Source organism: Mus caroli (assembly GCF_900094665.2).
Source record: "Mus caroli chromosome X unlocalized genomic scaffold, CAROLI_EIJ_v1.1 GL456233.1, whole genome shotgun sequence".
Classification (NCBI taxonomy): Eukaryota; Metazoa; Chordata; class Mammalia; order Rodentia; family Muridae; genus Mus; species Mus caroli.
The window spans coordinates 12,052-37,484 of record NW_018388438.1 but is presented as its reverse complement, the minus strand read 5'-3'; the positions used below and the strand labels follow the sequence as shown (position 1 = coordinate 37,484).

The window sequence follows — 25,433 nt, the reverse complement described above, 5'->3', positions numbered from 1 at the left end:
AAATAAAGACTACTGAAGAGATAACCCCAGAGAATAAATTTATTTAGGCAGTAGGAATGAAGAAGAGATCCTACTAGAAGATGAGCTGAAAAGATAGCCTTTGCTCTATGTCCTTCAATGCTGAGATTCTATTTGGGACTCAGTAGATTACCTGACCCCAAGCACTTCATCATTTTCTACTTTGTGTAATGAAGAATGGTTATGTGAATTATTTTTTTCTAGGCTTCATCAGGCCAGATTATTTAACTACAATTTTCAGAACCTGCCCTCTGTTTTAAAAATCATATTTTAAGAGATTATACCATCCAATACAATTCATAGTCTCACTATAGTTTGAGAACCATTGATTTACTTGATGAAATGAACATGTTAAATTATATTACATTGAAGAGTTGATTTGTTTATATATATATATATATATATATATATATATACACACACACACACACACACACACAGGGAAATCTGGCATGTTATATGAGGAAAAATAAGCATATTCCTATCTAAATGTCAGGAAAGTAATTTTGAATTCATGCCCTTTGGTTTTGATAATATTTTGTTTATGAAGCTTCTAACATAAATTATAAAAACACTCTTCGCTTGTGGAAGGTTTGGGTGAATTTCATTTGGTTGCTTTTATGGATAATGCCTTTATATTAGAAGTAATTATCATATTGGTATAAATCATATAATATACATATTATTGGTTCTATGCAGCCATGTGGGTTCTAGAATCACACTTTCTGGGTTTAAATTACCATACTGTTGTAGCTCTGTAATTTTGTGTAAAATAATTAAGGAGTCATTCCCTGTTTTTTTTTTTAAGTACTTAAACTAGTATCTGTTACAAGGTGAGTACTTAATAAATATGGGTTGTTGTTATGGTTAACGGTGATCTTTGTGTATCCGAAGTTTAGTCTCTGCTAAACTATTTTCCTAGGATAAATTTTCAGGATGAGATTATTTCATTAAATTGTGGGGGTGTCTTTATGCCACTTTGCTATCTGTGGCCATTGCTTTCTAAAGAGTATCAGTTTCTGCTATAATTTATAAATGTGTACACACCGATTTGTAACTATAAGCAGTTTAAGTCACAAACTTGTAGAAGATCTTGGGGTTGTTCACTTTTTTTCCTCATTGATGAGGATGAAACCCAGGTCTACAAGCATACTAAGCATAGTTTATACCACTGAGCTGTGCCCCCAGTTCCTATTAAGTTTTCATTAATTTCTATGCTATAATGACTTGTTCAGTACTATCTCTAGATGGATGTAGGTAAATGATAAGGTTTCTTTTGAAAGTTCATGCCTAAGTAATATTCTAAATCTGTATCTTTTTTTACTTTTAATAGATTGAAGTCATGGCCATTCTTTTTGCTGTTGTTGCCAGGGGAACCACTATCCTTGCCAAACATGCTTGGTGTGGAGGAAACTTCCTGGAGGTGACAGAGCAGATTCTGGCTAAGATACCTTCTGAAAATAATAAACTAACTTACTCACATGGCAAGTGAGTTCTGATCTGCATGTGGTAGAGGGAAAGAATGAATTTTATTATAGTCAAAACAGTAGATTTTAGGTAGATTAATTTGACAATCAATAACTTGACTAGCTTGAGAAATGTCTAGTGTTAAGCCATGCATGGTGGTAGTTCATGTCTCTTATCCTTCTACTAGATTCCACTATGAGTTCAAGGCCAGCCTAAATGACAGAATGAAACCCTATCTCAAAAACAATAAGAAGCTCTGTTAATTAGTAAAGTTTTGTTACTTACTAATTTAACTTATTATTTATTCTATCAATTGAAATGATATACTAAAGAAAGATATAGAAATGTTATATATAAAATTGCTTTTCTAAAATATATGAAATGATACAGATAATTCCCTTTTTCATTCTTTTAGTAAATATTAACATAGTATTTAGCTATTGATAGGCACTCTAGCTGGTGAAAGTGATATAACAAGAAATGTAATATTTGCCTTCATAAAGATTATAGCTTAGATTATCAGCCTCCAAATGTTGATACCATTGCACACACTAGCAAGATTTTGCTGAAAGGACCCTGATATAGCTGACTCGTGTGAGGCTATGCCGGGGCCTAGCAAACACAGAAGTGGATGCTCACAGTCAGCTATTGGATGGATCACAGGGCCCCCAATGGAGGAGCTAGAGAAAGTACCCAAGGAGCTAAAGGGGTCTGCAACCCTATAGGTGGAACAACAATATGAACTAACCAGTACCCCTCCCCCCAGAGTTTGTGTCTCTAGCTGCATATGTATCAGAAGATGGCCTAGTTGGCCATCAGTGGAAAGAGAGGCCCATTGGTCGTGCAAACTTTATATGCCTCAGTACAGGGGAACGCCAGGGCCAAGAGGGGGGGGGGGGGGGGGGGGGGGGGGGGGGGGGGGGGTATGGGGGACTTTTAGGATAGCATTGGAAATGTAAATGAAGAAAATACCTTATTTAAAAAAAATTATAGCTTAGTGAGGAAATTTGTAGATAACTATAGTAAAGACTATGAAATAGTGACATTCTAGTTAGAAGGAACATAAAACAGACCATTAAGTAGTAATACAGTCATATTTATGAAATTTATAAGTCATTCTCTGTGACTAGTATTCAGAATGATGATGATTAAAAACTAAAGAGATGGGTAGCAGAAAGTCATGCATGTCTTCATAGGGCATATTAAGAGTTTAGATTTACCTGTAGACAGTAGAAAGGTACTAAAGGTTTTTAAGGTATGACAGCTTTTGCTCTAGAATGATACCATAGTGGCATATTAGAGATGCTAATAAGTGTAAAATCCTAGTAATCATGTTTTAACTTCCCATGATGCTTAAAATATTTTAATACATAATCCTTATTTCTTTACTTCTTATGTCAGGAAATCCTTATAACTTTATAGAGTTAAGCCCTTTTACAAGTTAGTTAAAGCTACTGTGACAAAGACATTGAAATATAAAATTAACATATGTGAAATAGCCCAGAGATGAGTGATTCAAAGCTAGTGGATTGGCTCTACCATCATTGCCTTCCAACTTTTGCCAAAACAGCTTCTTTTATTGTTATAATGTCTCGGTGTTTTTTTTCTGGTGTTTTTAAAGGCATGGGTCAGAAGTATCCTTGCATTTTACTATTTAAAGTTTCTGCTTACATTTTTTTTCCTCCTCACTATATAGTCATGTAGTCAAGCTAGCTAGATAGGAAGTTAGGAACTGCCATCTTTGGCTATGTTGTTTTAGGCTTAAGTAAAGCTTTTACTCTGGAAAAATTTATTATAGTAGAATTACTTTAAGTAATTTAAGGATTACTTTAAGTCTTCCCTTTTACTTCGTCAGCCATCAAAATACCTGGATGAACTTTCTTTCTCAAATACTGAACATACCTAACTCTAAAGACTTATCTGGTTGCTGTGTTTTGCTGTATGTCCATAGTTTCTGGGTGATGCACAGTCCTTTCCATCTGGTCTAGGAAGTCCTATGGCCTGGTGGTCAAAAAAAAAAAAAAAAAGAACAAAACAGAACAAGTCATATGTTTTCCCTGCTATCATCCTCCTACCATCAATGTTGAAATAAGAACAGGATCACTGGAATGAGAGTTACAAACTTTTATTTGTAAAAGAGAATAACAAGAAACACAAATCATTTCTTACTATCAGTGATCAAATAATTACTTCACAACCATTTGAAATGGGGTATGGTTAGTGACTCTACTTTCTTGGAGAAACTCCTCATCTTTTTTTACCAGACTTCTATAAATGCCAGAGAATGTATCATCTTTGAGAACTTAACAGGTTTTATAGGGGCTGGAGAGATGGCTCAGTGGTTAAGAGCACTGACTGCTCTTCCAGAGGTCTGAGTTCAATTCCCAGCAACCACATGGTGGCTCACAACCATCTGTAGTGGGATCTGATGCCCTCTTCTGGTATGTCCATAAACATCTACAGTGTGTGTGTGTGCGTGTGTGTGTGTGTGTGTGTGTGTGTGTGTGTGTGTGTAAAATAAATCTTTAAAAGAAAAACAGGTTTTATAGTCCACATCATAACAGTTTAGGTTTAGGGGCCCAGAGATTGTAATAAGGCTTAAATAATATCAGTGTCTGTTGAGTATGGATTTATAGTTTATTCAAAACATTGCATGCTTACAATGTATGTGTTGCTAATCAATGCCTATGAAAATGCTGGGAAGAAACATGGAATTCTTTTAGAGTGAGGAAGGGAATATTTCTTCCACTAGTATTATTAGAGCCAAAATTTAGTAACATACCTATCTCTAGCGACAAGGAAAGCTAGGAAATATAAGTACAATATAAGTTTTAGTAGAAGATAATATTTTATACATTCTGTGATCTCTCTACCTGCTCCTCCTATGTTTGTTCAGTGAGGTTTAATCACGGAATTGTTTTTCTTTTTCACCCTCTGCCCTGATTTCAGTCACATAATCATATTTGTCATCTCAATAACATAACTTTTACTTCTGTATACCAAAATTAAAACATCTACATTGTATATATGGAATATTTCCAATGGGCACTTAGTAAGCTAAACCTAAAACTTCAGAATTATATTTCACTTCCTCACCAAATATTTACCTGTCCTCTACAAGTTTGTCAGCTCAGTCTTTCTCTACTTTTTTCTTCAGTGACCTTGTCTTCTACTACTTTAGTCCGTGATTTTGTTTTGTATCCATACTTAACAATTTACTATTCAGTGTTAATTTCTTTGATTCTTCATAATATTTGTAATATTTCTCACCTTTTATTGCCGTATGGTTACCATACTTGTTTTTAAAAATCTGTTCGGGAAAACAGAGCACGTTTTTAAAATATTAAGTATGATAGATGGAAGCATAGGTGGGACTGGAGCTCAGGTGAAGGATTACATACTGATTTCAGATATTATCATATAATAGCATTACCTGCCCCAGGCAAAACTGTTTTGAATTTTTTCATTTTTCTCAAAGCAGTTTATAAAATTTTGTATAACCTAGTATCTACTTACTTTCTCACTATCATCTGTCTCGGCAGTTCCTTTTTTCTGTATGTTCTGTACTTTTGTCATGTGAACATACCAATATTTAGTATGTGCTCTTTTATATCCACATTCTTACACTGCCTAATTTTGCATGTTTGTATACTCCTGGCTGACTCTTTGCATCTATCACTTATCCTTTAGAATTCAGATCATATATCACTTTTACCCTTTGATAAATGTCCATTACCTGCTTCCTCTGTGTCACTAGAATACTATATAATACCCTCGATTTCCTTATCAACTTATTTGTCACACTGCATTGTAATTCCTTGTACTATGATCCCAAAAAAGCGGGAACTGATGGTTTTACAATCTGTATCCTTACTATCCTGCACATTCACTTGCTCAAATGCATGACAGAAGTACAGAGAATTTGCTACTAAAGATGTTTGCCAGGAAAAAGCTAAACAAAAACAAAAATCCTATGGCTCACTGGGAATTAATTTTAATTGTCTCTTCTAAGACATCTCTCCTTTAGGCCTTAGGAATCCAATTATGCTTTTCTAGCTAGCATTTTAATGGTTGATGCACATTATTATATTTAGGAAAGAGAACTTCTCATTTTATTCATTCCTGTAAGTTTAACCAAAGATAGAAATGCATGAGGAAGAGGAAGATGAAAATGGATTTGTAATCACGATAGTAAAGTTTGACATGGCTTATATATAGCTAGAACTTAGAAATAAAGTAGGCAATGCTTAAAACTACAATAAGTTTTATATCTTTTATTCTACAGTTATTTGTTTCATTACATCTGCCAAGACAGGATTGTGTATCTTTGTATCACTGATGATGTAAGTAACTTGAAGGTATATTGCTATTTCACTATGTATACTAATGCAGCCAATTATTAATCATCTATACCTATGATGGGTAATGGTGATACGAAAAGTATAGAAATTTTTTCTAAACTTTGCATTTGTTATAAAAAGCATCTTATGACAAGGTTTGATACTTAAATATGTATAATTCAGCTCAGTTTTGATATTTTTGCTTAATCTCTCTGAACCCTTATCAACATACAGTATGTTGAAATTGGTGTTTATGATTGTTATTTTTGTTTTCAGATCTTTTAATTTTTTTGTTTCAATACATCCTGCCACTCCTCCCAGTCCCCTCCCTCCATTTCCTCCCAGTGTCCCTCCACGTCCCCTTCTCCTTCATTTCTCTTCAGAAAAGAGCAGGCTTCTCAGGGGCATCAATTGAACACAGCATAACAAGATACAGTAAGACTAGGCACAAACCCTTCTATCGAGGCTGGGCAAGGCAACCCAATAGGAGGAGAAGGTTCCCAAGAGTAGACAAAAAAATGAGAACTACCTCAACTCCCACTGTTAGGAGTCCACAAAACCAGGAGGCTAACACCTATAACATATATGCAGAGGGCCTAGAAAGGTTTAACTAAACTTTGGTTTAAACTATGTGGAAATGACGTTCAATTACATTGATCATCACAATGGCTTTTAACTCTGATTTCACAATAAAGTCCAGCTTTATCTGAAAGGACTGATGTGAAAATGTTGGAGTAGATGAAAATTGTCATATGGTCAATGACATATGTCAAATGGTCTAAGTTAATCAGCAAAATTCTTTTCTTAAAAATATTTATTTATTTATTTATTTATTTACTTACTTACTTTATGCATATGAGTACACTGTAGCTGTCTTTAGACACACCAGAAGAGGGTATTAGATCTCATTACAGATGGTTGTGAGCCACCATGTGGTTGCTGGAAATTTAACTCAGTACCTCTGGAAGAGCAGTCAGTGCCCTTAACCACTGAGCCATCTCTCCAGCCTAAGCAGCAAAATTCTTAAGCTGTGATTTCAGTTGTGAGTTGCCCAACCTGGGTGCTGTAACCAAACTTGGATCTTCTCAAAGAACAACTAGCACTCTTAATACTGAGTCATCTCTCCAGCCCTCAGACTATACTATTTTTATGGATATATTGACTGTCTCATTATGTTGGTTCTTGCAATAGATTATGTGAAAGAACTGAAAGAATTAAAAATCAATTCCTGACCCCTGAGGTAATATTCTATATAACATTGTATTTAGTTTAGATTTGGCTATCAGCTTTTTAATTTACTAGCTATTTGATATATGGCAAGTTAGTTGTCTTTTGGAGTCTTTGGTTCCTGATCTATGAAAAAGGATCAATTCTGGTTCTTCCTCATGGAGTCACTTGTCAGTAAACATTACCTATTATATTGTTACCAATCTGCCACATATATTTGTTTACTTTGTAAATATGAGTACAATATTTCTCATTTTATAGGATTTTGAGCGTTCTCGAGCCTTCAGTTTTTTGAATGAAGTAAAGAAGAGATTCCAGACAACTTATGGTTCAAGAGCACAAACTGCACTTCCTTATGCTATGAATAGCGAGTTTTCAAGTGTTTTGGCTGCACAACTGGTAAGGTTTATCTCAGATCATAGTGTTTTGATTTATATTTTCTTCTTTATTACCTTCAGACACCATGAATCTAGGGGCCCTGACTTGTAGAACACAATATAATAAAGTTTCCCCATTAAAAGACATAAAGGTTCATTTTAGTGTAGAAAGATAATTGGTCTTTGTACAAAGTGACAAATATGTGTCTATTTTCATTCTTCTACATACAGACAGCCAGTTAGACCAGCATCATTTATTGAAGATGCTTTCATTTTTCCATTGTATATTTTTGGTGTCTTTGTCAAAGATCAAGTGACTGTAAGTGTGTGGTTTTATTTCAGGGTCTTCAATTCTGTTCCATTGATCAATGTGTCTGTCTCTGTACCAATACCATGCAGTTTTTTAAAAAGATTTGTTTATTTATTATACATAAGGACACTGTAGCTGTCTTCAGACACTCCAGAAGAGGGAGTCAGACCTCATTACGGATGGTTGTGAGCCACCATGTGGTTGCTGGGAATTGAACTCAGGACTCAGAAGAGCAGTCAGTGCTCTTAACCTCTGAGCCATCTCTCCAGCCCACCATGCAGTTTTTATCACTACTGCTCTGTAGTAAAGTTTGAGGTCAGGGATGGTGATTCCCCCAGCCATTCTTTTATCATTAAAAATTGTTTTCCCTATTCTGGGATTTTTGCCTTTCCAGATGAATTTGAGAATTGCTCTTTCCATGTCTTTGAAGAATTGTGTTGGGATTTTGATGAGGAGTGCATTGAATCTATAGATTGCCTTTTGTAGGATCGACATTTTTACTATGTTAATTCTGCCAATCCATGAGCATGATAGATCTCTCCATTTTCTGAGATCCTCTTTAATTTCTTTCTTGAGAGACTTGAAGTTATTGTCATATAGGTCTTTCTCTTGTTTGGTTAGAGTTACCCCGAGATATTTTATACTATTTGTGGCTATTGTGAAGGGGATTGTTTCTCTAATTTCTTTCTCAACCTGTTTATCATTTGTATAAAGGAAGGCTAATGATTCATTTGAGTTAATTTTATATCCGGACACTTTGCTGAAGTTGTTTATCAGCTGGAGTTCCCTGGTAGAATTTTTGGGGTCACTTATGTATATTATCGTATCATCTGCAAATAGTGATACCTTTATTTCTTCTTTTCCAATTTGTATCCCCTTGATCTCTTTTTGTTGTCTTATATTTCTAGCTAACACTTTGAGTACTGTATTGAATAGATATGGGGAGAGTGGGCATACTTGCCTTGTCCCCAGTTTCAGTGGGATTGCTTCAAGTTTGTCTCCATTTAATTTGATATTGGCTGTTGGTTTGCAATAAATTTCTTTTATTATGTTTAGATATGGGCCTTGAATTCCTGATCTCTCCAATACCTTTAACATGAAGGGATGTTGTATTTTGTCAAATGCTTTTTTCTGCATCTAAGGAGATGATCATGTGGTTTTTCTCCTTTGAGTTTGTTTATATAGTGCATTACGTTAATGGATTTTCGTATATTAAACCAACCTTGCATCCCTGGGATGCAGCCTACTTGATCATGGTGAATGATGATTTTGCTGTGTTCTTGGATTCAGTTTGCAATAATTTTATTGAGTATTTTTGCATCAATATTCTTTTTTTTCATAAGCTTAAATCCACTAAACATGTCAACTGGCCTTTTAACCTATATATAAACCTTTTTCTCATCCAAGTTTGATTTTTGAATAGCTCAAATTAGTCATGTGAAAATCTGTTCATCTGTATAATTTCCTCATTGTCAACTGAATTGATAGTTTGTGTGTGTGTGTGTGTGTGTGTGTGTGTGTGTGTGTGTAACTCTGAAATGCTACTATAGTCAAGATAAAAAGCCTTTCCATTACCTTAAACTTCCCCCATCCCCCTTCCTAGTAAGTCACCAACCCAAATATTCTAATCCAGCAAATTACTGATCTATATTTTATTTCTGTAGATTAGTTTTGTCTTTTCTAGATTTTTCTTTAAGGACAGTCAAAAGTAGGTACTCTGATGGTTCTTGTTTCTTTCTCTCTCATTATAATGCTTACACTACTTATCCATGATGAGTAAGTCAGCTTATTTTTTTTTTCTGCTGAACAATACTGTATAAATAATGTTTTACCTATTTATCTGTTGCTAGACATTTGTGTTGCATGAGTAAAGTTCTGTGAATCTCAAGTCTTTGTGTGGACATATGTTTTTATTTCTTTGGTAAATAGCTAGAAATTAAATTTCTGGGCAATATGGTAGATAATATGTCATTTAAAAATTTATTACACTATTTTTCCAAAGTTATTGTACCATTTTAAATTCTCATTAGCAGTTCCAGTGTTTTTCATTTTTGTCAACATTTATTGTTTCTGTCATTCATCCTAGTCATTTTAGTGGGTATATATTGGCATCTCATTGTGTTTTTATCTGCATTTTTATGCTATAAATGATGGTCAGCATCTTTCAAAATACTTTTCTACAGAAGTGGATGCTCACAGTCATCTATTGGATGGAACACAGGGCCCCCAATGGAGGAGCTAGAGAAAGTACCCAAGGACCTAAAGGGATCTGCAACCCTATAGGTGGAACAACAATATAAACTAACCAGTACCCCCAGAGCTATGTCTCTAGTTGCATATGTAGCAGAAGATGGCCTAGTTGGCCATCATTGGGAGGAGAGGCCCTTGGTCTTGCGAAGATTATATACCCCAGCACAGGGGAATGCCAGGGCCAAGAAGTGGGAGTGGGTGGGTTGGGGAGCAGGGCGGGGGGAGGGTATAGGGGACTTTGGGGATAGCATTTGAAATGTAAATGAAGAAAATATCTAATAATAAAAAAAGATTATTTGAGTGCAAAGATATAACCTCTAACTATAATTTCATTGTGAATATGGAAAACTATGCATTTTTAATTAGTTTCTCTTTTCCTATTTTTAAATATATTCTAAGTAGCAGCAAAACTATTAACTGGTTTGTTATTAGCTCCAAATCTGTGTTTGATCCTTTAAATTACTAATTTCCTCCCTATAACAAATAGAGATAATGAAAATATCTATATCAAACAGCTTTATAGTGGATTAAATAATATTGTAATATTTATCATTATTAGCATTGAATAGTAATATCAAAATATATACTATCATCAGTGTTTTAGACTCTAGATCTTGTGAGAAGCCAATGTTGTGATCACATCAGATAAAAGAACAGATTTTTTTAAAAAAGTGAGTATGCCTCCATTTCATAATGTTAAAGAAGTGAAGAATCAAAGGTACCTACCTTCTTTTATAAGCACAGATTATCCCCTCATTTCTGTCCTAAGAGTCTCATATATTTCATATTTTGTAACACATTTACTGAATTTTACTTAAAATGATATATTTATACTAAAATGCATTTAATATGATAGCAAATTTTATATTGCCAATATTTTTCCTAAATCTAAAACTATTTCTCATATATATGTTTTTTATATAATAGAACCTATAATTGTATAGCATTCTTCAGTATAGGTTGTTATTCTTTATTTATTATTATAAATAATGCCTTAATATTGCAAGTTAAAACTTATTATCTTGTAGAAGCATCACTCTGAGAATAAGAGCCTAGACAAAGTGATGGAGACTCAAGCACAAGTGGATGAACTGAAAGGAATAATGGTCAGAAACATAGGTATGTTTCAATGGCATAGTTTCCCTTCATATGAACACAAATAACAGTGGACTAGATTTTAGACAGATTACTGTAGAGAGACTGAAACAGCACTTCCTTGTTTTCACCATCTAGGTCAGTGGTTCTCAACCTTCCTAGTGCTGTGACCCTTTAATACAGTTTTTCATGTTGTGCTGACCACAACCATAAAATTATTTTCATTACTTCTTCATAACTGTAATTTTGCTACTGTTATGAATCATAATATAAATATCTGATATGCAGGATATCTGATTTATGACCCCACAGGTTGATAGCTACTGACCTAGATACTGATATCTGGTCTTGTCTTTGTTGGGTATGTGTTTTGTTCCTTGGTTTCTGTTGCCCTCTCTGGTTCTTAGGAGGGCATGGTGATTGTGTGTTGCCTGGTAGGGAATGTTTCTAAGTATCCCACTGGGGCTTCCTGGTTCAGTATGTTGCTAGTTATTGGGAACTGTCAATTAGGAATGGGAATGGGCTAGAAGAGAGAGGCTGAGGAGGTCCACTAGAGAGAGGGTAGGAGGTTGTTTCACTATCATCTGCTTAGTACCCTGGGAATGGAGGCAAGAGGCCACAGCAGATAGTCTGCTACAGAGCTGGGGATGAGACTTGGATATTGAACTTGGAGGAAAGGAAGGAAAAATAAAGAGCTGAAGTTCACCTACCTTCTTCACTGGCCTATTTGCTCCTCTGGAGGGCTTGGCTGGTGGGTAATGCCTTCTGAAGTTATGGGACTGAAACAAAGCTATGAGTATGGGAGAGTATTGGAGAAGTCTGTGTGATCCTTTAAACTGGTGGCAAAAAGGGAGGGTAGGCCACAGCAGGCAGTCTGTTATAGAGCTAGGGGTGAGACTAGTGGATTAGATTTTGAAGAAAGAAGGGAACATTGAAGATCTGTAGTTAGCCCTACTTGCTTCCCAGGCCTATATATTAGGAAATGTTTTCGATATGATGACCATACTGCTGCAATGAAACACCATGAACAAAAGCAACTTGAGTAGGGAAGGTTTTATGCCTTACACTGGTGGATGATGGTGGATCATAATCCACCATCAAAGGAAGTCAGGACATGAATTCAAGTAGGGCTGTAACCTGAAGGCATGAGCTGATAGATAACCTGGATGCAGGAGCTGTTGCAGAGGCCGTGGAAGGGTGCTGCTTACTGGCTTGTTCTCTATGGCTTGTTCAGCCTGCTTTCTTACAGAACCCAGGATCACCAGCCCATCCTATGAGAGAGGGCAGGGAGTGTGGGAGTGTGTCAGGGGTTGTTAGCTTATTTGTTCTCTCCATTTATGGTGTCTTTTTTTGTGAGACAAGCTTCTGTATCCCTAGCTGTTCTCAAACTTATTATGTAGCTAAGGAAGACCTTGAACTTCTGGTTCTCCTGCATTTCTGTTTTATTTCTGTTAATTTAATACCCTGAGAAAAAATCTTAGAGAAGAAAAGGTTTGTTTTAGCTTATAAATTCATGTTATAGTCTATCATAGCAGCAAATCACAAAGGCAGTAGCTTGAAACATTACATCTACAGTGAAGAATATAAAAGAATAAATGCATGTATGCTTAGTGCTCATCTACCTTTCTCTTATATGTCTCGGCCAAAAACCAAGGAATAGTTGCCACACATATTTTGGCTGGGTCTTCTTGCATCAATTAAGGCTATCAAGACAATTCTTCACAGATATACCACAATCCAATCTGATTTAGACAATATTTCATTCATACTATCTTCCTAGGTGATTCTAGATTGTGTCAAGTTGTCAATTAAAACTAACCATCATGCCCCAGTACAGGAATACCAGGGCCAAGAAGCGGGAGTGGGTGGGTAGGGGAGCAGGGTGGAGGGAGGGTATAGGGAACTTTCGGGATAGCATTTGAAATGTATATAAAAAAATATCTAATAATAAATAAAAATAAATTTAAAAAAACCTAACCATCACACCCTGATTTGACCTCCATAGTATTGGAATTACTGGTGTGTGTACCAGTTTATGCAGTACTAAGGATTAAATCCAAGGTTTATGCATGCTAGCAAAGAATTCTGCTAAGTGAGCCACACCCCAGATCCTCTTGTGATATCTTTGTTTGACTTTAATACCAAGATAATACTGGACCCATATAATAAGTTGAAAAATATTCCTTTCTTTTGATTTTTTTTGAGAAATTTCTGATAAATTAGTATATATTTTTCTTGAAATATTTTATATAGAATTTATCTTTAAAGCTATCTAGGCATTGATTTTTCTTATGCAGAGTTTTGAATTTTTTAACATTTATTTTATGTATATGAGTACACTGTAGCTGTCTTCAAACACACCAGAAGAGGGTATCCATTACAGATGGCTGTCAGCCACCATATGGTTGCTGGGAATCGAACTCAGGACCTCTAGGAGAACATTCAGTACTCTTAACCACTGAGTCATCTCTCCAGCACCCAGAGTTTTGAAATTATTGAATCAATCTCTTATTATATTCATATTTTTTTTTTATTTATGTGTGGCACCTGGTCCATGCCACAGTGTAGCTGTGAAGATCAGAGGACAACTCTGGAGCCTATTCTCTCCTACATTTATGTGTATTCTGGAGATTAAATTCAAGTTGTCATGCTTGGTGGTGAAAAAAATCTTACCTTCTGGGTTGTCTTGTGGCCTCAAAATTGCATATGTATTTTAAGGATATGTAATGATGAAGTTTACAGGAAGAAATAAAAATGGGAATTTAGATGACCTCAAAAAACTAGAGTGGGCATTGTTTAATGCCAAAGAGGTGCCATCTTGAGTTCTAACATCACTGTGATCAGGGCAAAGGACCCAGTCATTCAATGACCAGAGTTCAAAAGAACACAGTTTATATTCTCCAATTTGGGGCGGGGGGTGGTGTAATGATAGGGAAAGGAAGGAGGTGTTTATTTGGGCAGAATGGGCAAGTTACCTATTTCCATAAATAAGCTGTTTGGGAAACTGCTTGTTTGTTGTCTCCTTTTGCAACTACCTGTTGTCTTGAATTGGGGTTAGCTGATTTTCTTCTGTAGTCAAATGGTGATTTCCTAGAATTTTGATCTCAGTTTTAGGGCCTTGGCTTTAGTAGGTGGGTTTCTTTATTTCTAATATAAAATCTTATTTTTATTTCTAAAAATATTTCCAGATTTGGTTGCTCAACGTGGAGAAAGGTTGGAATTGCTGATAGATAAAACAGAAAACCTTGTGGATTCAGTAAGTATGGAATATATTTTTCCCAGGGTATTAGAATAATTGCACTGATAGCTAAGATAATATGGGAATGGTCTTAAATTTTATATTAAGGTGGTTTGTTTCTCTGTTTCCTTTCTCATGTCTATGATGTTATCATATTTTGATAAGAAAGGTAGCAGTGAGACATACAAAACATCCAGTCTCTCAGTAACCATTAATGAAGCTTTTATAATTTCCTATAACTTTGCATTGAAGCAAAGTTTTTCAATTGATCACCTTATATACTTCCCCGGACGTTTTGGCTGGGTATAACTCATTGTGAATCCTTTGGTGTTTATAGTGTTAGCTTGATTTTTTCCTTATATCAAGCCAAAGGCATAGGTTGAAATGTGCCATTAATTACTTTTTTCTACTCTCACATATTTCTTTACATTTTCTATGTAGTTTATTACAAGTGCTTTGAAAAAATAAATATGTGGAGATCTTTAACAGATTAAAAATTTTCACATTAAAAGCCATCAGTGATTGGCTAATCATGGTATTAGTTACTTTCTTCATTGTGACAAAATACCTGATAAAAGGAACTTAAAGAAGTTTATTTTTGCTCACAGTGTGGGTATTTAGTCCATTATGGTGAGGAAATCATAGAAGTAAAATCTTGAGACAGCTGGTCATATTGTGCCTCATATTCAGGAGGCAGAAAGCAATGGATACAGACTCTTAGCTTGCTTCTCTTCTTTATTTAGTCCAGAACTTCAGGTCAGGAAATGATGCTGCCCATATTTAAGGTGGATCTTCCTACTTCAATTAACTTTAGATAATTTATCACAGACATGCATATCTCCAAGGTGATTATACTGTAAATATCACGATGACTATAAAAACATCATAATGATGTTGATTGTGACTAGCAACAAGACTGTAGTGATTAAGAGCCTGAACTTTAGAATCATACTGTCAGGATTTTAATACCATTTTCTAGTAATATGACCTTAAGCACATTACTTAACCTCTTTCTACCTCAATTGTCATAATCTATAAAATGGCAATATACCTTTTTCATGGAGTTCTAAGAATTAAACTATATGTAAAATGCTTGGCATGATACATGTTATGTTCTAACAGGTATTTGAACTTTTGTTATTGTTAATTTTAATATTGACATTTAGTAATGGCAGGTTGTAGGAGGTTGTATGACAACTGTTGGGTTTTGTGGCATTTTATAAGCTTTTCATCAAAGTATATGGTAATTAGAACAATGATATAAAGATTTTTAATTTCTATAATTTTTAATTTTTCTTTTATTAATTTGTTCTTCTTCCATATATTATAAACTGTCTACAGTTTCCCCTCCCTCCTCTTCTCCCAGTTCCTCTCCATACACACACACCTCCCCCAGATCTACTCCCTCTTCATTTCCCTTCAGAAAAGAGCAGGCCTCCCAGTGATAAAATTTCATATACACTTATAGTTCATTTTGATCAGTGCTACCCCACTTTTCATCCCTGCCAATTCATCCCCTATTTTTCACTTGTTTCTCTCCCAACTTTGTGTGCTGAGTCTATTCAGTGCTACCTGTATATGCATTGGTATCAGATAGTCTACAGGAACATAGGCAGACTCTCATTGATGACATCACTAAAAAAACCCCTGACTCTTCTCCCCTAACAGCCATCAATTGACAATAGGTCTTTATTTGAGGGTGGGATTTTATGAGCTCCTCCCCCATCCTTCATCCATGCTTGGATTTTGGCTGCCTTAATCTTGTACATGTATTCACAGCTGCTGTGAGTCCATGCATTCAACGGCTCTGTCATATCTGACAAGAAGAGTTTTGCTGCAGATGTCCAATATGTTTGACTCTTACAAACTTTTTACCCCCTTATCTATGATACTCCCTGAGACTTATGGAAGCGAAAGTATGATATTGAGGTCCCATTTAGAGATAGGCAGTCCACAGTCTGTTATTGTCTGCATGCTAACCAGTTTATGAGTCACTTTATTAATCACAATATGTTGTAAAAAGAAGCTTCTCTTGTATCGGTTGGGAGATGCACAAATATAAAGAGAACTTAGGGAGCAGTTTATTCTTTATAGCTATTTTGCAGAATAATATTAGGTCACCCCCTCATGCCTATAACCTAACCATCTATGGGATTTGGGGCCTACTTAACAGACTAGGCATGAGTTCTGTCTTGTGGAGCCAGCCTTAGATTCATCTAGAGATTTAGGTGGCTGGATATGTTGGAGATTCCAACATTGATGGGAAATGTGTTGGCAGGGGTAGCACTACTTACGCTCATGTTGAGGTGGCAGTGGTGATAGAAATGGTGGAAGAGACCAAGGCATCTCTTCACAGCAATAAAAAAGACACACCATTTGATGAGTAAGATACCAAGTAGAGGTTAAAATACTGGAAACATTTCCATTTTATTAGCTAATTTTCTATTGCTGTGATAAAATTCCCTTATCAAAATCATCATCTTTTTGGATGAAACAATTTATTTTGGCTTATGTTTCCAGAGTGGTAAAGAGTCCATTATGGTGAGCAGCCATGATAACAAGCATGTTGTGGTGGCAGGAGCAGGAAACAGATTATATCATGAAACAGAGAACTGGAAATCTAGACTAAGACTGTATACTCTCAAAGTTTACCCCCAGTGACATACTTCCTCCAGCAATGCTACAACTTCCAAACACCCCTAAGCAGTGTCACTAACTGGGAACCTTGTGTTCAAATGCCAGAGCCCGTTGGGGACGTTTCTCATTCAAAGAATCACATACATTTAACCCTCCTAAAGTCTGGTTTATCACTAAAATATGGCATCCTAATTATTAGTTCTGTCAGAGGGGATACCTGTTGAGATATCCTGAAAAAACAATAGATGGTACCAGTGACTTTCTGCATGCTGTTGTCATTCTAAGCACTGTTGACAACTGCAGAACCAGATGATCCACAAGATGCAGTAGTAGCAAATTAGCTCAAACAAAATCAGGAAATGTGAAAACAGCTTAGCTTTGAACATACATGTATGCTGGAAAACAATTTTCTAGTACAGGATACACACATACATACACACAAAAAATAAAAACAAAAATAAAAACAAAACTATATACTGTGGAATTTGATAGGAATGCAGTAATAGTAGCCTTGTCTTCAAAATCATGTTATATAGGGACTGGAACAAAACTGCTTTTGAGTAACTGAGACATAGAGAAATGCTACTATCCCCACTTGCTTTTCTTAATGAGTACCAATCTGTTAGTCTCAGGATTCTACATAATTATTTTTAAACTGCCATTCTTGCCTCTTGCCTAAGGATGCTATTAGGTACCACTAGAATCTGGGTGAAGGGGAGGATACCTACTCTGTAAATAAAGTTAATTAAACATCTGTGTAATTTAAAAAGAGGAAATACTTTAATATTTTTCTTAATAGTTTAAAAATTTAGATAAGCTAAAACATACTACTTTAATGTTTAACAGTTCAATAATACTAGCAAGTTGTTTCAGTGTTTTTGAAATAATTAAGGTAATATTTGAACATTGTTGGTGTTGCATCAAAGCTACCTACTGTTGTTAACATGAGTCCTCTGTATCTTTGGATTTACTTCCATGCTTGTACTTGACTCCTTCAGATGGGTAGCTGAACAGACCATCATTTTAAACATTACAGAATTATTTTCCCTATAAGCATTTTAATAATAGTATAGAAAAGCATATCCAATAACCTGGTATCCCACAACTTATTAACAGAGAAGAATGTTACTTGTGCAGAATCCTATACCAATTAAAAGGTAAAAAAAAAAAGGTTACTTGATCCAAAGGTGGGCAGAAGGAGACTGTCTTCTACAGGCAGCTAGGCAGAGCCTCTCTTCTGCACCTGGATGCAGCTTGAGAACTAGGAGACCTCAAAACCTGCCTACACAATGATGCACTTCCTCCAACAAGGCCACACCTATTTTAACAAGGCCATACCTCCTAATAGTGACACTTCCCATGGGCCAAGCATATTCAAACCACTGCATTCCCCCTATAGCCTTCCTATGGGGATAGACTTGTTCAAACGTGAGTCTATGGGGGCCATACCTACCCATAGCATAATATAAAATACATTTAGTCCAACTTCAAAAGTCCGAATAGTCTTTCACAGTCTCAACAATGTTTAAAAGTCTAAAGTCTTTTCTGAGATTCATGCAGTCTCTTAACTGTAATCCTCTATACAATCAAAATCAAAAACCAAATCATATACTTCCAATATCACAGAATATACATTACTATTCCAAAATGTCATAGTGTAGAAATACTGGACCCAAACAAGACCAAAACCTTCAAACTCTGCATCTCCATACCTGATGTCCAACTCCTTTCAGTTTTGTTTACTGAAACACAATTCTTTCTCTTGGGCTGGTTTTATTCCCTGTTAGCAGTTTTCCTTGACAGGTATCCCATGGTTCTGGCATCCCTAACATCTTGGGGTCTCCAAGGCAACTTCTACTTCACAATTTCTTGTTCCAGTGTCTGGGATCCACACATGATTGTCTGGGCTCCTCCAAAGGGTTTGAGCCACTTCTCCAGCTCTGCCCTCTATAGCATTTTAAGCTTAGGTTGATCCACTCCACTGTTGCTGCTGTTCTTGGTGATCATCCCATGGTACTGGCATATCTAATACACTAGAGTCTTCTCTGCTGCAACTGGGCATCACCAATAGCCTCTCATAGGCTCTCTTTATGGTGCCAAGCCTGAACTCCTTTACATGACTCCTTCAATCCTGGGCCATCAACTGCTACTGCAGCTGCACCTTCACCAATGGCTTTCCCTAGCCTCTTACAGTGCCAAGCCTCAGCTGCTCTCCATGACCCCTTAATGCCTTCAAAACCAGTGATGTGAGTCTTACATATCACCAAGTCTCGCTGTCATCAGGAGGTCCATCCCTGGAATACAGCTTCTTTGTGCTCTCAGAAAACACTTCCCAGAAGACTTCACCTCAGCAATGCTGGTCTCTTCTTAATCATGGCTAATTCAGGACACCTCTTCTACTTTTCACTCTAAAGCCAGAGCTACATGGGTGAAACTGCCAAGTTCTACTGCTTGGTGGGTCTTAAACATGGCCCCCTTGTTCTATTACATCTTCATCAGTTTTTTGGTTTTGATGATTTCCTTCACTACTTAAGCTTGGCTGTCCTGGAACTTGCTCTGTAGTCTAACCTTGTAATCACAGATCTGCATGCCTCTGTCCCTAAGTGCTGGGATTAAAGCTATGTGCTACCATGTCTGGACCTAAGCTTTTCTTTAAATTATCTTCACAAGATATTTATAAGTTCTGGATTGTAGTTCATTCTAGATATCATCAAGTTGACAACCAAGAATAGCCATCACAGTCCATCCCTTGTCAATTTGACATACAATCATATCTCCTTATATTCAAATGAAAACAATAACCAGGTCATAATAATCCCTAACATGATATAACTATCCCTTGTGCAACTACAGACCCCAAAATAAGCTTAGCTGAGTGGTATCTCACCCTGAGGTCACCACTCCCTTAATTCCATTTAATATCCTTGAACACAGGATTTAGTTACACCTCACTTCCTGGTGCCTCTTTAATCTTTGAAGCATGCATTTTGTATTTTTCTTTTCTAACCTTGCTACACTTGATCAAAATGCTCCTCATAAGGGTGAACCACAAGGACAAATTCTAAAATAGGGTTTTTTGAAACTTCCTTTGTCAATGCAATTAATCAAAACCTCTTTACCTTAGTCTCAATCAGACTTTTGGGACAAAGGCAAAAAGCAGCCACATTCTTCACGAAAATATCACAAGAATGATCGCTAGGCAACATACTAAAGTCTTCTTTGAAACCTCTTGAGCCAAGCCCCCAAAGATCAAATCACCCTCAGCACCACTGTCTTCTATGTTTCTACTAGGATGGCACACTGTCCCCAACTTAAAGCATTCCACTGCTTTCAAAATTCACATTTTTCTAGGCAAAAATATGGTCAGGCCTATCACAGCAATACTCCAGTGCCTGATACCACTTCTGTCTTAGTTACGGTTTCATGGCTGTGAAGAGACACCATGACCAAGGCAACATTTATAAAGAACAACATTTAATTGGGACTGACTTATAGTTTAAGAGGTTTATTCCATTATCATCATGGAATGAAACATGGCAGTATCTAGGAAGACATGGTGCTAAGAAGGAGCTAAGATCTCAACAACTTGATCTGAAGGCAGGCAGGAGACTGTCTTCTGCAGGCAACCAAGAAGAGGCTGTCTTCTGTACTAGGCAGAGCTTGAGCATTAGGAGATCTCAAAGCCTGCCTACACAGTGACACACTTCCTCCAACAAAGCCATACCTATCCCCAAAAGGCCGTATCTCCTAATAGTGCCACTTCCCATGAGCCAAGCATATTCAAACCACCATGTTGAGTCTGCAAAAATTATAAAAAGAAGCTATAATATTTACTCTATTTTTCTTTCTGTCAAAATTGTTACACTAATCCATGACATGTTGATTGTGTAAATATATTAGTAAGTTTTTTGTTTTGATTATTATATAATAATTCATTATGGCTTATGGATATTTTGGTAGTGTCCACTTTTAGATATGAAAAAAATAACCCAAAACATTTTTATATGGCTTTTTTGAGCTTTCACATAATATCTTTTGTACAGTATACCTAGGAGTAGAATTGCTAGGTAATTAGTACATTTCATTATTTGTTTACCTATTTGTTTTAAACTTCTTGTGTCTTGGTGAAAATGCTTTACTCACTGAAAAAGTGATGATTGAAAAGAAAATGGATAACTGAAGGAATCTTATCTTACCTATGGGTTTTTGACAATAAGTAAATACATATGTTCCTAGGAAAATCAGACATTTATATGTGTGGTTCAAAGCCCAAAGATCAACTAATATGCTTATAACCAGTTGGTTTGGAATAAGACTTTCTTATTAAAAATTTAAAATAGAAAATGTTTTCCCCCTAAAATAAAATCACTTGTTCATTCAACACTGTGTACATTGCTACAAATAGAAGGAAAAGAAGTAAAGCCTTGTCAGTGAGTTCCTATTGCTTATTATAGATTTCAAAGAACTCTGCTCAGGATAAGTACTGATTCTGAATGACTTGAAAAGAGAAGGAAGGGGAAAAGACATTTGAATTTAAACAGAACTAGTGAAAATAAGGCTTGGACTCTGGTTCAGTAGTATAGTTCCTTGTTCTCTTGTAACCGTCTTTTTCTCTGTCCAAGTGAATCTCCCTTGTGCTTGCCCCCCCCCATTCCCCCCTCCAACTCTTACCTCCTGTTTCCTGCCTCAGTTCATTGGCCAAAGGTTTTTTTTTTTTTTATTTTTTTTATTGAAAGGTAAATGCTTTTATAGTACATGGCACAAGACATTCTCTTTATATTTCTTATCTTTTATGATCAGGGGCCCTGGGTTTCATCCTTAGAATCATAAAAGTGAGAGAATTGATTAAAATAACAATTTGCAGATTGTTACTACAAGTCATTCATATAGTCAGTGTGAAGAATAAAACAACTGATGATTGTTTTTTAGTCTGTCACTTTCAAAACTACCAGCAGAAATCTTGCTCGAGCCATGTGTATGAAGAATATCAAGCTCACTATCATCATCATCATTGTATCAATTGTAAGTTTTTCTCTCTTTAGTATATGAGCTTATTTTTGACTCTTTAAGAAATTGGGTGCTGGGATTCTTTAGTAATGATTATCACTCCAATTGTGCTACATTCATCAGGTTTTTGTTTTGTTTTGTTTGTTTTTCGAGACAGGGTTTCTCTGTGTAGCCCTGGCTGCCCTGGAACTCACTCTGTAGACCAGGCTGACCTCCCAAGTGCTGAGATTAAAGGTGTGCTCCACCACTGCCTGGCACATTGGTTTTTGAAAGATTGATTGATTTTACATATATGAGTGCATTGTAGCTGTCTTCAGACATACCAAAAGAGGGAATCAAATCCCATTGTAAATGGTTGTAAGCCACCCATGTGGTTGCTGGGAATTTTACTCAGGACCTCTAGAAGAGCAGTCATTGCTCTTAACCACTGAGACATCTCTCCAGCCCTACATTCACCTTTTCATCATAAAGTACATGACCAGGAAATATCTTTTCTTGTGAAATTAGCATTAAATATCACCCTCCACGTAAACTCTTTTTCTCCCTATTGAGAATTTTTATGTATAATGGGATAAATAAAATTCAGGTTGAAGAGATGACTCTTGCTCTGTAAGCAAGAAGACCTAAATCCAAATTTCCCAACACCCACCTAAAAGTCTAGACATAGCCATGGGTACCTGTCATCCCAGCGTGTGCAATGTAGACATGTAGATCCTGGGAGCTTGTTTAGTAAGACAACCTAGTTGAAAAGGTGAGCTTCATAGTCAGTGAGAGCCTTGGTCTCAAAAAGTAAATAGGAAAACAGTAGAGGAAGACAGAGTTCTATGACTTGTGCATATACACTGACAAATGTGCATACCCGTATATACTCAGACATACATTTAGTATGTAAAATTTTCAACCAGTTCAGTCTATTAACAGAATTATATAGAAATTAATATGTAATTTCTTCTATTTAACTAACATTTGTCAGCTATGTGATATGTTTTGCATTGATTGGATCATGATTGAAGAATCGTAGTGTGTACATATACTTCTTTCATGGTTTATAGAACTGTGAAACTGCATGCCACTGTATTTTAGATGCCAACATTTTTAAAAGGAAAATAATAAAATCTGTCTTCATAATACTTATTTTTCATATAGTTTCACTATTGTTATTGAAGAGCTATTACTCTCCTAGTACTCGTAGTGTTTTTTTTTTTTAATGAGTTCTGTGAACCTTGTGATAGAGTCATGTAAGTAAAATTGCTTTCTTTCTCCTTCCAGGTGTTCATCTATATCATTGTATCACTTCTCTGTGGTGGGTTTACATGGCCAAACTGTGTGAAGAAATAAGAAAGAAAAAAGTTACCATTAACGAAGGATATGAGAGTGAAAGGAGATAAAGGAAATTCATGTGACTCTCTCTGTCTTTTCACTACTCTCAGAAAATGCCAGTTTCTTTAATCTTTTTTTTTCTCTTTTTCTTGTTTTAATCTTTGCCTGTCATATGGTTTATGTTAATTAATTTCACATTGAATCATTATTCACATGAGAAAGGGCATTTATTTGTTTCTTTAGTTTAAGTAGTACCTTCTACTTAGGAAGACATTTTTGCTTTTAATATACAAAGCCTTTGCCAACGTGGAAACCACCAAACTTATGACCTGTCTGTTAAAACTAGGAACTTTGTATGTTCACACAAAGTGCTAGGAAGTGGATTGTATTACTAACATCTCATTTTAGTCTCTTTTGTTATGGGAGAATTTTAGGTGCTTCAAAATAATAAATAGAGAATTTTGAGAATTGTAATAATTGTTAGTGCTGCTTATATCTAGGAGCCCATACAAGTAATGTAGTTAACATTGAAATTTTATTTCAATATGGTAGGAAACATTTTGATAACCCATTAGAAGCACAAGAATTATCTTTCTTTCTCCCAGAATTTACTTTCTGAAATAAAGTTCAGTATATTATTTATTCATACTGCACATAGTTTAATACCTTCTGTTTATCCATTACCAAGTTGAACTGAGATTAAGTTGAGGATTATGGGTTTTACATATTCTTTTTTCTTCTGTACATATTTGGGACAAACATGTTGTTAATAAATTCATAATTGAAGAGAGGGGAGGCAAATACCTCTGTGTCACCAAAGAAAAAGAATGGAGCAATACTAAAAGTGCATGCATTTTAACCTCACAAAATGCGGTAATGTAGGATGTTTTTCCTATTCTGGGAAAAACCCAAACTGAATAGAGTCAGAAGTCAACTCCAGGATTTGGATTTGACTTTTTTTGAATAATGGTTTGATCTTTCTTTATGGTTTAACTAATTCTTCAATCAGCCTAATTTTGAATAGTTGTAAAACCTGAAAGAGAGACGGTTTAATTATATAGAAGTAATACAAAATATCTTAACATACATTTATTGTAGTAAAAGAAAATTTGAGTGTAATGCTGCTTCATCTACTTTGGCATCAGTCATTTAGTAGTCGATGTCTATCTGAGAAGAAAAAAATTTTTATCCTAGATATAATTGCATTTATTTATCAACAGGTAAAACTAAGTGAAGAACCATTACTGAAGAAGTGATATTACATTTTACTCTTTTCTCAATGAAACAATAAATTAGTATTTTGAACTCAGCCAACTATTAGCCTAGTCATGTGCCTTGAATATCTATGTGTCCTATAATAAGGAACCTCCCACGTTCATGCTACCTGCTTCTTTTTTTAAAATAATTAATGCACATAGGAACACTTCTTTTGTTCATGAGGCATAACACAATTGTTCTTTCTAGACATTTTTATGAACACTATTCATTATAATTATATAATTATTTCCTATTAGGAAATACATTCATCTTAAAAAAATATTTGACATTCCCAAATAATAATTTCAAATAAAGGCTTAAAATGTATTCCCCTTTCTTATAAAACCTGAATAAAATTTTTGTGCATGCTTTAGGGTTTAATTACTTAAGAGTTTCTTGTTCTATTTATAAGTAGGAATGCTTTTGAAGGCACAAGTCTCCTTGTAAATGATACACAAACTAAAGACATTAATAAAAGTTAATACTACATTGAGTTTCTTCTTTAATAAGTTTTTAGTATAGTTTTATTTTAATACATTTAGCCATGGTGTGTGGAGAAAATGATTTTATTTTCTTTAAGGATATACCAAGGTTTACAACGTGAATCTTTTTCCATAATGATTTCTGGAACTGGTAGTTCAAAGGGTTAGTGATATGGAGTTAGAAGGTAATGGAGAGAGGGAATAGTATTACATGTATTAACCAAATTAGTTGGTTAAGGTTGGTATGAGGGTTAGACTGAGGGTTAATGTTAAGGTTGTGAGGGTTAGAGAAATTCCAGTTACAAAGGTAGAGTTAAGGTTGGTTAGAGGGTTGCACTGAGGATTAGTGGTAGGGATGTTAGGGTTGGGCATATCCTGTGTCTTAGGGTTTCTATTCCTACACAAGGC

General features: G+C 35.6%; 1 protein-coding gene and 1 pseudogene across 4 annotated transcripts in view; both read left to right on the top strand.

The window, feature by feature from the left end:
• Window positions 1-25,036, top strand: part of Vamp7 (vesicle associated membrane protein 7) — a 30,383-nt gene extending 5,347 nt beyond the window's left edge. The window contains exons 2-8 of one of the 4 annotated variants that reach the window (XM_029473726.1): window positions 1,390-1,506; window positions 5,771-5,828; window positions 7,314-7,451; window positions 11,018-11,108; window positions 14,273-14,340; window positions 21,889-21,981; window positions 23,236-25,036. In XM_029473726.1, the coding sequence (XP_029329586.1) occupies window positions 7,413-7,451; window positions 11,018-11,108; window positions 14,273-14,340; window positions 21,889-21,981; window positions 23,236-23,304 (360 nt within the window). In that variant the 5' untranslated portion in view covers window positions 1,390-1,506; window positions 5,771-5,828; window positions 7,314-7,412 and the 3' untranslated portion in view covers window positions 23,305-25,036. Of the gene's footprint in view, window positions 1-1,351; window positions 1,507-5,770; window positions 5,829-7,313; window positions 7,452-11,017; window positions 11,109-14,272; window positions 14,341-21,888; window positions 21,982-23,235 lie in introns of all 4 variants that reach the window. The other 3 variants (XM_029473724.1, XM_021154168.1, XM_029473725.1) reach the window with 3 other exon arrangements.
• LOC110287593 lies at window positions 17,042-17,709 on the top strand (annotated as a pseudogene).
• Window positions 25,037-25,433: the final 397 nt, after the last annotated feature.